General features: G+C 35.5%; 1 protein-coding gene and 1 long non-coding RNA gene across 10 annotated transcripts in view; both read right to left on the reverse strand.

The window, feature by feature from the left end:
- Window positions 1-12,667, reverse strand: part of pard3aa (par-3 family cell polarity regulator alpha, a) — a 647,780-nt gene that overhangs the window by 316,442 nt on the left and 318,671 nt on the right. For all 9 annotated transcript variants that reach the window (XR_015524636.1, XR_015524633.1, XR_015524632.1 and 6 more), the window contains exons 11-12: window positions 10,352-10,491; window positions 7,420-7,548 (exon numbers count right to left, since the gene is read on the reverse strand). Coding sequence is in view for 4 of the 9 variants with exons in the window: in XM_087309010.1 (XP_087165136.1) it covers window positions 7,420-7,548; window positions 10,352-10,491 (269 nt within the window). In the remaining 5 variants the exon portion in view is untranslated. The remainder of the gene's footprint in view (window positions 1-7,419; window positions 7,549-10,351; window positions 10,492-12,667) is intronic.
- LOC147837923 (uncharacterized) lies at window positions 1,420-5,351 on the reverse strand. The gene is made up of 3 exons (XR_015524666.1): window positions 5,130-5,351; window positions 3,202-5,000; window positions 1,420-2,475 (listed from the first exon to the last, which is right to left on the reverse strand). It is a non-coding gene; the product is annotated as an uncharacterized LOC147837923 (long non-coding RNA).

Below are 12,667 nucleotides of genomic sequence, written 5' to 3' on the forward strand. Positions count from 1 at the left end.
ATCTATTCTTATTATATCCTATATATATCCTCCTTAATATTTTAATTTTTTCCTATGTAAAGATATTTGCCTATTGCTCTCTTGTGTGTAATAAGCAGTGTGTAAGCGAGGTGCAACTCTGCGCCGGAGTTTAGACCGGGTTAGTTTTGGTGTAATGAAAAATCTATTACAGTTTCTCAGAATAGCAACGCGCCAGCGGTCCGCCTCAGAACGCCTCCCTTTATAGACCAGAACTCCTTTGGGCGCACAAATAAGCGCTAATTTATTAACTAAGCTTAATAACTAAGTGCTATTTAAACAGCGTAGCGCAATGCCTCAAAACAACTCTTGCACCAAGGTGAAACTAGCAAAAGACTATTGCGCCGCGCATTGCACCACACTGCGCCGGGTGTATGATAGGGCCCTCAGTGTTAACAGTGTTAGCCTCTCGGTTTACTGTCTGACTATAAATGCATCTTCTGAAATCAAGACTCGACTGCTGATTGAAATACAACGAATAAAGCACAACACTCCCAGCCCCTCAGTCTACCTATCAGGAGTAGCAAATGAAGCAACATCTCGGTTGTTTAAAGATCAGCAATCTCTCAAGTATATGACGTTGACCGTCACACACCAGTCTGAGTGCCGCATGACCTATAATTGCACTCAGCTAACACCAGACCTTCAGCCACACTCCACTGCATCGATTCCTGCAACAGCGGCTTGTTTGGAGTTCAGTGAACATGTGCAGCCTCCTCCCCGCACTTCTCTTCTTCTTTTTCTCTAAAGGGCGAGGGCCGGCCGGGGGCATCAAAGCTCATTTTTCTGCAGTTCCCTCAGGACAGGACTTCGGCTGTGAGCAAAGGTTAAAGCTGACGCCCCTATCAATAAGTCACTGCCTCTGCCAACCCGCATTTGACGCTCGCACTTTCGTAAAATGTCTGCAATTCCCTTGACGCCTGGAAGGCTAATCGTATGCGTGGAGATAAATGGAAATAAATAAATAAGACCCCTCGGTACACTAACGGCTAGCTCTCAGAGCAAGAGCCAAAAGCACAGTCAAATGATGTAAAAAAAAGCCAATGCTCTGAACTTTCTGCTTCTATTTACCTCAGTGTATATACATATATACAGTTAAAGACAATTATTCATCCGCCGGTGAATTTACTATTTATTTCACAAATGATGTTTAACAAATTGTGGATTTTTTCACAGTTTTTCCCTATTTATTTATTTCTTTATTTATTTATTTATTTATTTATTTATTTATTTATTTATTTATTTATTTATTTATTTGTTTGTTTGTTTGTTTGTTTGTTTGTTTGTTAGTTTGTTTATTTATTTATTTATTTGCATATTTATTTGCATATTTATTTGCATATTTATTTATTTATTTATTTATTCATTTATTTATTTAATTATTTAATTATTTATTTATTTCCTATAATAGTTTTTTTATCTTTAGAAATTCTTATTTGGTTTATATTTGCCTAAAATAAAAGCAGTTATTATTGTTTTTAAAACCATTTTAAGGTCAATATTATTAGCCCCCTTAAGCAATATATATTATTTTGAATGTCTACAGAACAAACCATTATTAATGATTTGCCAAAATACCCTAAATTGCCGGATAAACCTAGTTAAGCCTTTAAATGTCACTTTAAGCTGAATAGTAATATCTTGAAAAATATCTAGTAAAATATTATGTGAGCTGCTGTAATCATGGTAAAAATATGTGTTGTGTTGGTAAAATATTCTTTCTGTTAAATAATTTGGGGTAATAATTCTGACCTCTCACACAGTGATACTGGTAAATATATGGAAAATTTCCGGATTGACTTTACCGATAAATTAAAAAAATTGCTGTTCACACAGGCGAGGACGTTACAGAATTATTCCGGAAAAGTACATTCACACATCCATTCCACAATACCGGTAATTCTGACATCATTAACCAGAAATGAGCTTTAAACGGCTGCGCTTGTATTTGTAAACATTTGACTACATCACAAACTCTGTGGATGATCAGTATTGTGAACAACTTCAATGAAAACATATAGAGAAACACTTTCACATGTCGAGATGTACGTGATGTGTGTGTGCTGGTGCTCACCGGCTGTTTCACGGGCACACGCAAAGCTTGAAGGTAAACAAACAACGGCTTATCACAAGCATCTTATCAATAATTAATTACACGGTTGGCTTTGAGATGAACATATTTACGTTATCTGCCTAATTTCTAGCAGCTAAATGTGTCTGGAAAAATATTCAAAGGCTGTTATTCTCATAAACCGTGCGGACTTGAATGTGTCTGACTGTTCTGATTGGCTAAAGCAGACGTCTCACGTCAGCACGTTCTAGACGTGCACGCGCTCTTTCCTGCAATCTTCTGTCTGAGTTCACACAGCGCAGCATTCCGGCAAATTACCGGTAATGTTACAACTTCTCTGTCCGGAAAATAGCCAGAACGAATTTACCGGTATTTTCAAAAAGGGCCTGTTAATAATAATAATAATAATGCATTTTATTTAAAGGCGCCTTTCATGACAGCAGGACAGCTAAAACAATCAATTCAAATAAAAACACAATAAACAATAGAATACAATACAAGCTTTAAAAATGCAATCGGGTCAAAGAGAATAGGCTGTTCTAAACGGATGTGTTTTGAGTCTGGACTTAAATTGTGAAAGAGTGTCTAAATTACGGAGATCAGGAGGGAGTGAATTCCAAAGCTGAGGAGCAGATTGGCTGAAGGATCTGCTCCCCATGGGGACAAGGCCGACAGAGGGAACAGTGAGGTGAATGGAAGAAGAAGACCTGAGTGTTGGAGAAGGTGTGGCGATATGAACAAGATTAGTAAGGTATGGAGGAGCGAGATTGTGGATGGCTTTAAAGGTGAGAAGAAGTATTTTATAGTTAATTCTAAAAGAGATGGGAAGCCAGTGAAGCTGTTGTAGAATGGGTGTGATGTGACAGACAGAGGGGGTTTTTGTGATAATACGGGCTGCAGCGTTTTGTACCAGTTGTAATTTATGTAAGAGTTTATTAAGAGTTTATTATTATTTAGAATTTATATTAAGAGTTTTTATAGGGAGGCCAAACAGAAGGGAATTACAGTAATCTAAACGGGATGTGACTAAACTATGAACAAGAATGGCAGCTGAATGAGGTGTGAGGGAAGGACGTAAACGATTTATATTTCGAAGGTGGAAATAGGTATACATACACACATACACACCTTTAATGTATTATCTGAAAGACAGCACTCACTGAGCAGTATAGCGCCCCTGTCACTATACTGGGGCATTAGGACCAACATTGACCGCAGATTGAGCGCCCCCTGCTGGTCTCACTAACAACCTAAGGTAACCTCCAGGTACTGACCAGGCGCAGCCCTGCTTAGCTTCAGTGGGCGACCATGTGAGAGTTGCAGAGAGCTAGCTGCCGGCAGCTGTAATGTAGTGTCTACTACACAGTAAGTCAATTTCTACAGAGAGATTGCAATTATAGGTTAATTGTGCCGTGTATATGTATCATAAAAGCATAAACCAAAAGACTGTGTTGATTTATTGGACTGTAAGCTGTCACTGTGGCCGAGCGTGTCACTCAGTCTTTTGATTTAGAAGTTGTCCAATGATGCGTTAATGGTCCAGCGTTGTGATTGGCTCACATGACAACCTTCCCACAACATATTAAACACTCTCTCTCCCTCATGCACCCCTACAAAACAGCATCAATAACCCTCCGCTGTCCTCTCTCTCTCTCCACTTTATTTGCAATAACTGTCAGCGGTGGAGCGATGCGTTTGTAATCTGATTTTTATGAACATACTTGTATGGATTATTGAGATCCTTTAATGCCTGAACCGGGTGCTTTCGGAAAAAAAAAAGCAGAAGTCTCCTGAATGTTAATGTGACAATAAGAGTAATGAAGCGTCCCGCAGTTTATCTCTTCCCTCACTTTTTCTCTTCCCACCCCTGTCGTTCTGATGTCTTAAACTCTCCGTTTTAAAGGGGGAGTTGATGAGAAACGAGGAGGAGCGGGAGAGTTTGTGGAAGGGGTGTCTTCGTGATGGCGTCTTTAATCAAATCTTGCCCGAGCCAGAGAAAGCAAGTCAAACCTCATCTCCACCCTCTCTCAATCACCCTGGGCTTAAATAAGGCCCAAAATCAATCAGCCTGCGTTTGAACTCTCATCAGGAGACGTCATGCTTTTCAAGCCCCCGCCGAAGATGCCACACATCAAAACATGCTGGCCTCTTCCATACAGCTGAGTGACCACTTTAACTATGGGATTTCAAATCCAATTAAGGGTATGTTTGCATCTAATCTTTTTAAACGTTTCTAAAGATGGATTTATAATTTCTGCGTAATCTACAAAACTGCAGTTTAGTTAAGATCGTCATATCTTGCATAATGAGCAGTGGTGAAAAGAGTGCTGAAAAATCATACTTATGTAAAAGTACCACTACTTGCCTAAAAATGTAGTGCGAGTAGAGTAAATGTATTTGTTGTAGATATTACTCAAAGTATGAGTAAAAACACCTTAGCACTGTTGCTTCACAGCAAGAACGTCTCTGGTTCTAGTCTCTACCAAGCCAGCCAACGGTTCTGTGTGGAGTTTACACATTCTCTCCGTGCTCACGTCCAAAAACAAGGAACCTAAGGTAATTGACTAATCCAACCCAGGCTCATTCTGAAAACGTAGTCCCGTGGACGTTTCTGGAGACCGCAAAATACGTCCCAGGAGGTACGTATTTTTGCAGTTTTTGTTTTAGCGAATCCGCGAGAGGCCACTGTGTGCGCTTTTTTGTATCTCGAATGTCTTTTGCGAGAGCCACTCTCGCCCGTGCTATCCTGTGAACCCACCAGAGACCGCTGTCTGACTGACTGAATGATTGACTGTGCGACCAGCCAATCAGCTGACCCGCCCTCCTCCTTCCCTCAACCCAATCAACTTTACCGATTGACCTGCCGGCCCGCTCACTTCCCTAAACCCGAGCAACAAATAAGAAAAGCCGTCTAGAAAAAGAAAAGCCCTCGTCGGATATTTTTTACCACGTTTTCGGATTTCACCCCGTTCTTACCCTTTTATGAACTCGTTCACTTTATTTTTTGGATTCTGTTTTTGTCTTACCTGATTTCTGGAACCACTCTTCCCCGGACTCGAAGCTGGTCGCCGTGGTCAACTCCTCCTCTCTGCATCTGAAGTCTGCCGACGTAAACAATTAGCTGACCAGACCAACTGGTTGCAGCGGAAAATTCCTTCACACCGAGGTAAGCGGTCAGCCGGTAAGCACAAAAGGGAACAGCGTCATACCGCGTTCGCTTAAAAAATTAAATGCAGCTATACGTACCTCCTTGGACGTATTTTGCTGTCTCCAGAAACGTCCACAGGACTACTTATTTCTTAAAAGAGCCATTACTATCTTCTCTCCAGCTACTCTGACAGGGGAGTTCTCTACATCTACCTGAGCTCAAACTCCCCTCTTGCCTTGCAATGGTAGGGAGCCCCGTGCACGAGGATCTTATGAGCTCAGGGCTCTCTCTCCAGACAGCATGCCAAACACGCTTAATAATCAATCATCAGCTTAGTGTGAACTCTTACACAATATGCCCCTGTAAATATCATTATTGTGAAAAGGAACAGAAGTAGTGCTCGTCATACTGCCTCCTAGTGTTCATTTCACCTACAAACTGCAGTCATACACAATCCTTAAATAGAGCCTTTTAAGATGTCATTACATAATTCCTATTCTCTACATGCCTGACAAGTTTGTCTGCTACATAATCTCCCATCATGCTAAACATTTTAATGCCAGTCTTCTATAATTCATGGTAAAAATGCATGAAGTTTTCTTGATTCTGTAAACAACAGGTCATTGCGGCGGCCGATGGGAACCGTCAGCGCTGAACGAATAAAGAAGCATCTTCATGGAACGACGACCAAGAAAAAAAAGAAAAAATCTGCATGCAAATGTCAAGTCAGCCAGAGTTCATTTGCACTCCTGAATTATCTATTATGGAAATAATAATGACTTCAAAATGAGTTAAGGCGGGTGGCAGCTGCCTCCGTGGCACACATGTGACCTAAATGTGCCCGAGGCTGGGAAGAGTTGAAGAGGCCGTTTCATGGAGCTTTATGAACTCAGTGTGAGATCCACAGACGGGTTTACTGCACCCATTGTTGAGCTGCTTTGAATGGTTGCACATTAAGGTGTGTGCATGTGTGTGTGAGTATTTTTGCATGTGCATTTGAATGTGTGCATGACTGTATACTTGTTTATGCTACAAACTGTTCTCACAATGTTGTAAAACCTGGAATTTTTTGCTACCTTCGGTATAAGGAAGAAATGTCCCCACAAGTATAGCAATACCAGTACATTTTGACGCTTTGAGGACATTTTAAACTCCCCATGACGAAAATAGCACATAAATGACACAGAATAAAATATTTTGAAAATGGAAAAAATATAAATGAATAAATAAAAAGTATAATAATAATAATAAAATATTAATAGTAATAATAAAACATATATAATAATAATGATAATAGTAATAAAAAATAATAGCAATAATAATAATATAAATAATAATAGCAATAAAATATTATCATTAATAATAATAATAGTAGTAGTAATAATAATAATATTAGTAGTAATAATAATAATAATAGTTATAAAATAATAATAATAATAATAATAATAATAATAATAATAATAATGATAATAATAATATAAATAATAATAGCAATAAAATATTATTAGTAATAATAATAATATTAGTAGTAATAATAATAATATTAGTAGTAATAATAATAATAGTTATAAAATAATAATAATAATAATAATAATAATAATAATAATAATAATAATAATAATAATAATATGTTATAAAATGTTTGTTCTTGTTTATATGGTTTTCGGGAACTATTGTCATGCTGTATAGTGTATGGTGACAACAGTATGTGCTAGTTGTACTCTACTAAGTTGGTTTACAAGGTTAACAGGACATGCGAGGTGTCCTCGTATTTCAAAATGATAATTAATGAGGTCTTTTTGATATCCAAATTTTACCACAGGTTTCCTTTTTTACAGTATAACATACATTATGTCTATGCTCATGAACCACCAATACAAGTTTGTGTGTGTACTTGTTTCTATATCCCGGTGAGGACTTAAACATGAATACATACAGACTCATGGGGACTTGTGTCATAGTGTGGACCAAATGGAGGTCCCCATTAGTAAACATGCTTATAAATCAGACAGAATGAGCATTTTGTAAATGTGAAAAGGCAGATTCTGAGGGTTTAGGGGTAGGAAAAGAGAATATACTATACTAAGAGAGTCCCGACCGGGACATAGAAACAAGTCTGTATGTCTATGTGTGTGTCTATATGTGTGTGTATATCTACTGTATATGTGTGTGTGCTACTCACTGCTTCTCTGGGCAGAAAGGCGTCCTCTTGTCTGCTGATCAGAAGGCCTACAGTGCCTCCCATGGCAGTGGAGCGAAGCAGAGCCACAACCTCCTCCTGAGTTTTACCATTCAGATCCACTCCATTCACCTGGAAAAAAAAAACAATAATAATTTAATTTAAGTTTATTTTTACAGTTCTTTTCACATTAATTATTGTTTCAAAGCAGCTTTACAAAAGGTGCACATTATTGCATCACAAAAAAATTAAGAAAAAAAGTTCAGGTTATTAGTTAACAGCTCTGATTTTTAACATCAATAAAATAACCTCTATTTTTTGTTTATCAATGTCTTTTTTAGGGAAAAAAATAATCATGCAAGACTGTTAGTGTACTGTAATATTAGTTTATGTCCACAAAGCTTATATTTAAATCTTATATAATATTATATAATTTATTGAGAAAATTTTCCCCTACTAAATATAATTTAAAGTTCAAAGTTTGGCTCTCAAATACTCCTTAATCTTCAATATCATATTGTTTCATATATCCTTCATTTTACTAGTTTTCATTTATTGTTTTTATGTATTTTAATTGATGTAATAAAAGGCCAGAGCGGTGGTTCAGTGGTTATCAATGTGACCTCACAGCAAGAAGATTCCCAGCTGATTTGTGTGGAGTTTGCATGTTCTCCCCATATTGGTGTGGATTTCCTCCGGGTGCTCCGGTTCCCACACAGTCTAAACACATGCGCTATAAGGGAATTGGGAAATGGCCGTAGTGTATGTGTGTGAATGAGAGTGCATGGATGTTTCCCAGTGATGGGTTGTAGCTGGAAGGGCATTTGCTGCATAGAACATATGCTGGAAAAGTTGGCGGTTCATTCCGCTGTGGCGACCTTGGTTTAATAAAGGGTCTAAGCCGAAAAGAAAATGAATAATAATAATAATAATAATAATAACAATAATAATAATAAATAAATAACAACACTAACAACAACAACAACAATAATAATAATAATAATAATAATAATAATAATAATAATAATAATAATACTAATAACATCAACAACAACAACAATAATAATAATAATGATGATAATAATAATAATACTAACAACAACAATAATAACAACAACGAAAACAGCAATTTTAATAAATAACAATACTAATAACGACAACAACAATAATATATAACATATAATAACAATTAGTAATAATAATATTAGTAATAATCAATAACAAATAATAATTATAATAATAACAATAATTATAGCACAGTCAACAGTTTGTGCGTGTGCATATTTCATCTTGTTTTAATGTTTTGTTTTAATGCAAATTTACTTATAATTATTACTAATAATAATGTGGCATATTTTTAGCTTCCGCGGACAACAGCAAGACTGGTGATGCATATAACACATAACCTTCCTAATCTCCGAGTCATTATACTGACATTATAAAGCTTGACCTGTGCCGCAGTGACGTTACTGATGTGACTCATTTGAGAAGGTGTTTAATAGAGCACCAAATAAACCATGAGTTATATTCCGACTAATTACACCCGATCAACCATTACAATTAATAGCAGTCACATTACAGTGACCATGACAACGTCAACGGGAAAGCTCTGCGCTCATATTTTTATGGCTGTCTGAAAGGCCGTGACTCCATTAAAAGCCATGAATCAGGGTTTGTTGAGCCAAAATGGCCATCTGCAGGTGTTCTGATCCATTTACAAATGAAACGGCCATTGTTGAACGGCTGCTCCTGTAAATCACTTCTCTCTGTCTGTTCTCTTTTATTAAGCTTATTTGCTCTGCCAAATAAAAAAAAAAAAAAAGTAAAAAGCCCCCCTGTTATATTTTATTTTTCATTTGAGGAAGTTGTGGATAGGAAAAGGAATATGTGGACAGGAAGAGAAAGGAGGATGCTGTGGGCAGGAAAAAATAGTCTGAGGAAAAGAAGAGGAATCTGTTGACAAGAAAAAGAATCCGTGGAAAGGAAGAGGAAGCTATGGTCAAGAAAAATAATCTGAGGATAGAAAGAGGATGCTGTGGACAACAAAAAAAATTTTGTGGACAGGAAGAGGAAGCTGTGGACAGGAAAAAGGAATCTGTGGACAGGAAGAGGAAGCTGTGGACAGGAAAAAAATATGTGGACAAGAGGAGGAAGCTGTGGACAGGAAAAGGAATCTGTGGACAAGAAGAGGAAGCTGTGGACAGGAAAAGGAATCTGTGGACAGGAAGAGGAAGCTGTGGACAGGATAAAGGAATCTGTGGACAGGAAGAGGAAGCTGTGGACAGGAAAATGAATCTGTGGACAGGAAAAAATAATATGTGGACAGGAAGAGGAAGCTGTGGACAGGAAAAATAATATTTAGACAGGAAGAGGAAGCTGTGGAAAGGAAAAACAAGTAGCTGTGGAAAGGAAGCCAAAAATGTAGAAGAAGTTCTCGACAAAAATCATTGGACAGGAAGAAGAAGCTGTGGAGAGGAAAAACAAGTAGCTGTGGAAAGGAAGCCAAAAATGTAGAGGAAGCTCTCGACAAAAATCATTGGACAGGAAAAGAAAGCTGTGGAAAAAGAATATGTAGACAAAAAGAGGAAGCTGTAAACATGAGCAGGAAAATGAGTCTATGGACAGGAAGAGGAAGCTGTGGATAGGTAATGAGTCTGTAGACCGGAAGAGAAAGCTGTGAACTGAAAAAGGGGTCTGTGGACAGGAAGAGGAAGCTGTGGACAGTAAGCCAAAAATGAAGAGAAAACTGTGAAGAGGAAGTGAAAGCTGTGGACAAGAAAAAATAATATTTGGACAGGAAGTGGAAGCTGTGGGCAGGAAAAGGAGTCTATTAACAGGAAAAGGTAGCTGTGGACAGGAAGCCAAAAAATGTAGAGGAAACTGTGGAGAGGAAGAGGAAGCTGCGGAGAGGAAAAAGCATGTGGTGATTTCTGACCTCCAGCAGGCGGTCTCCAGCTTTCAGACGGCCGTCCTGAATGGCGGCTCCTCGAGGGAGGATGTTCTTCACATATATGGGGGCAGAAGTACCGATCGGGACATCTCTGGAGGTGATGCTGAAGCCCAAACCCTCTGGACCTACACACACAAACAGCAAACATTAACACCCACTACTGAAGAAGCTGTGTATAGAGAAACAACATAGCCAACTAAACCACAGATTATGATAATTATAAGTCACTTAAGTAGCAACAAGATAAACAATATTTAATTATTTAAAAAAAGTGTATTTTCAGTCATTAAACTTCTCTACTGATGTCTATTTGCACTTCTCTATATTTACCGTCATTACTTGACCTGCACATGAAACAGTCCTCCTCAAGTCTAATGTATCTAATAACTAATCTGAATCCATCAGACGAGATATATTTTTATCTGGTAACAGCAGATAGAAAAAAAAAAGAAAAAAAAAAGTAAAATAAAACAAAATAAATAAATAAAAAAATAAAGTAAATGTAAATAAAAAATAATAATAAATAAACAAATAAATAAAATAAAATAAAGTTAAATTAATTTAACTATTTTATTTATTTATTTTATTTTATTTCATTTTTCTACCCAAATTAAACAAATATATATATATATATATATATATATATATATATATATATATATATATATATATATATATATATATATATATATATATATATATATATATATATATATATATATTTATTTATTTATTTATATTTATATATTTATATATATATATATAAAATATGAATATATATAAAATTAAAAAAAAAATGAAATAAAATAAAAATGATTGAATGTAAAAATAATAAATAAATAAATAAAAAATTAAATATAAATAAAATAAAAATAAAAAATAAAAAGAATAAAATAAAAAACGTAAAATAAAATTAAATAACATAAAATAAATAAATGAATAAAATAAAGTAAAAGTAAATTAAATTACATAAAAAAATAATATAAAATAACATCAAATAAATTCAAATTAAATTAAACAATTATAAAATAAAATAAAACAATAAAAAAATGAATGAATAAATGAAATAAAATAAAAATGTATTTTAAAAAATTATTTAATTAATTATTTAATAAAATAAATAAATAAATAAATGAATGAATAAATACAAATAAATAAAATAAAATTAAATTAAATTAAATAAAACATAAATAAAATTTGATCATAAATAAAAAATAATATAAAAAAATAAATAAAATAAAATAAACAATAGTTAAAATAGTTCTTCCTAATATTGTAATATTATTTCAGTATATTTCAATTTCAAGTTAAAAACAAAAGTTTGGAAACGTTCAGTGATTTCTATATTTACCACCGTCACTTGAAGCGTACATCGGCCGCAATGAAATTACAGTCCTCCTCAAGTCTACTGTATCTAATAACTAATCTGAATCCATCAGACGAGATATATTTACATCTGCCACACTGAAAAAAGTGTGTTCCAACATGGCCTGTGCATACAAATACAAATTACACAGGCAAAACCCCAACATATGGCAACACAGCCACCCTAATTAAACGTTTGAAACCCATCTGTGTGTATGCGTCTGAACCGCTGCGTGATTCAGATTTAGAGGCGAGCATTTTCAGAGGCACGCACTTTTACAGATGTAGCGGCACAGAAACATTACATGCTCGCCGTTAGCTTTTCTCCCCATCGAAACCAAAACTGGCGCTCTGATGTGCACATGCATCAGGCAAATTGAGCTTTACAGCTCGGCCACAGACGCTACTAAATCCTGCTAAATGCAGTTAGAGGCTCAGACGCAGGGTGAACAGCGCCATTTGCTCCCTGTCCACAAAATGACCCTTTTTTTGGGGAGGGGGAGAGCTAAATGAATACGAATAGGCAGATATTGGAGAAGCGGAGAGGAAGAGTAATGGTCAGGACACGGACGGATCAGTAAGGTTGACCTTATCATTCCTGCAGCGGAGCTAATAGAAAGAGAAAAGCAGGAGAGAGAAAAACATGGAGAATCATTCAGAAGTGGGATATGTTCTTTATTAATAAAATTTACCTAAAATTAAACTAAAACCTTTTTCCTTTTAGTATTGATGTCATTTATATGTTTTAATAGCAAATATTGAATGTGAAAACATTAAAAACTTAAGTTTGTGACAAAAAAATAAATAAATAAAATGTAATAAATAATAAAAAATTATAGAAAAAAATTACAAGGACTATCAATAATAATAATAATAATAATAATAATATTAATAATAATAATAATAACAGCATTAAAAATCAGTATTCAATTTTAT

This window comes from Danio rerio, chromosome 24 (assembly GCF_052040795.2).
Source record: "Danio rerio strain M-AB ecotype USA chromosome 24, GRCz13ab, whole genome shotgun sequence".
Lineage (NCBI taxonomy): Eukaryota > Metazoa > Chordata > Actinopteri > Cypriniformes > Danionidae > Danio > Danio rerio.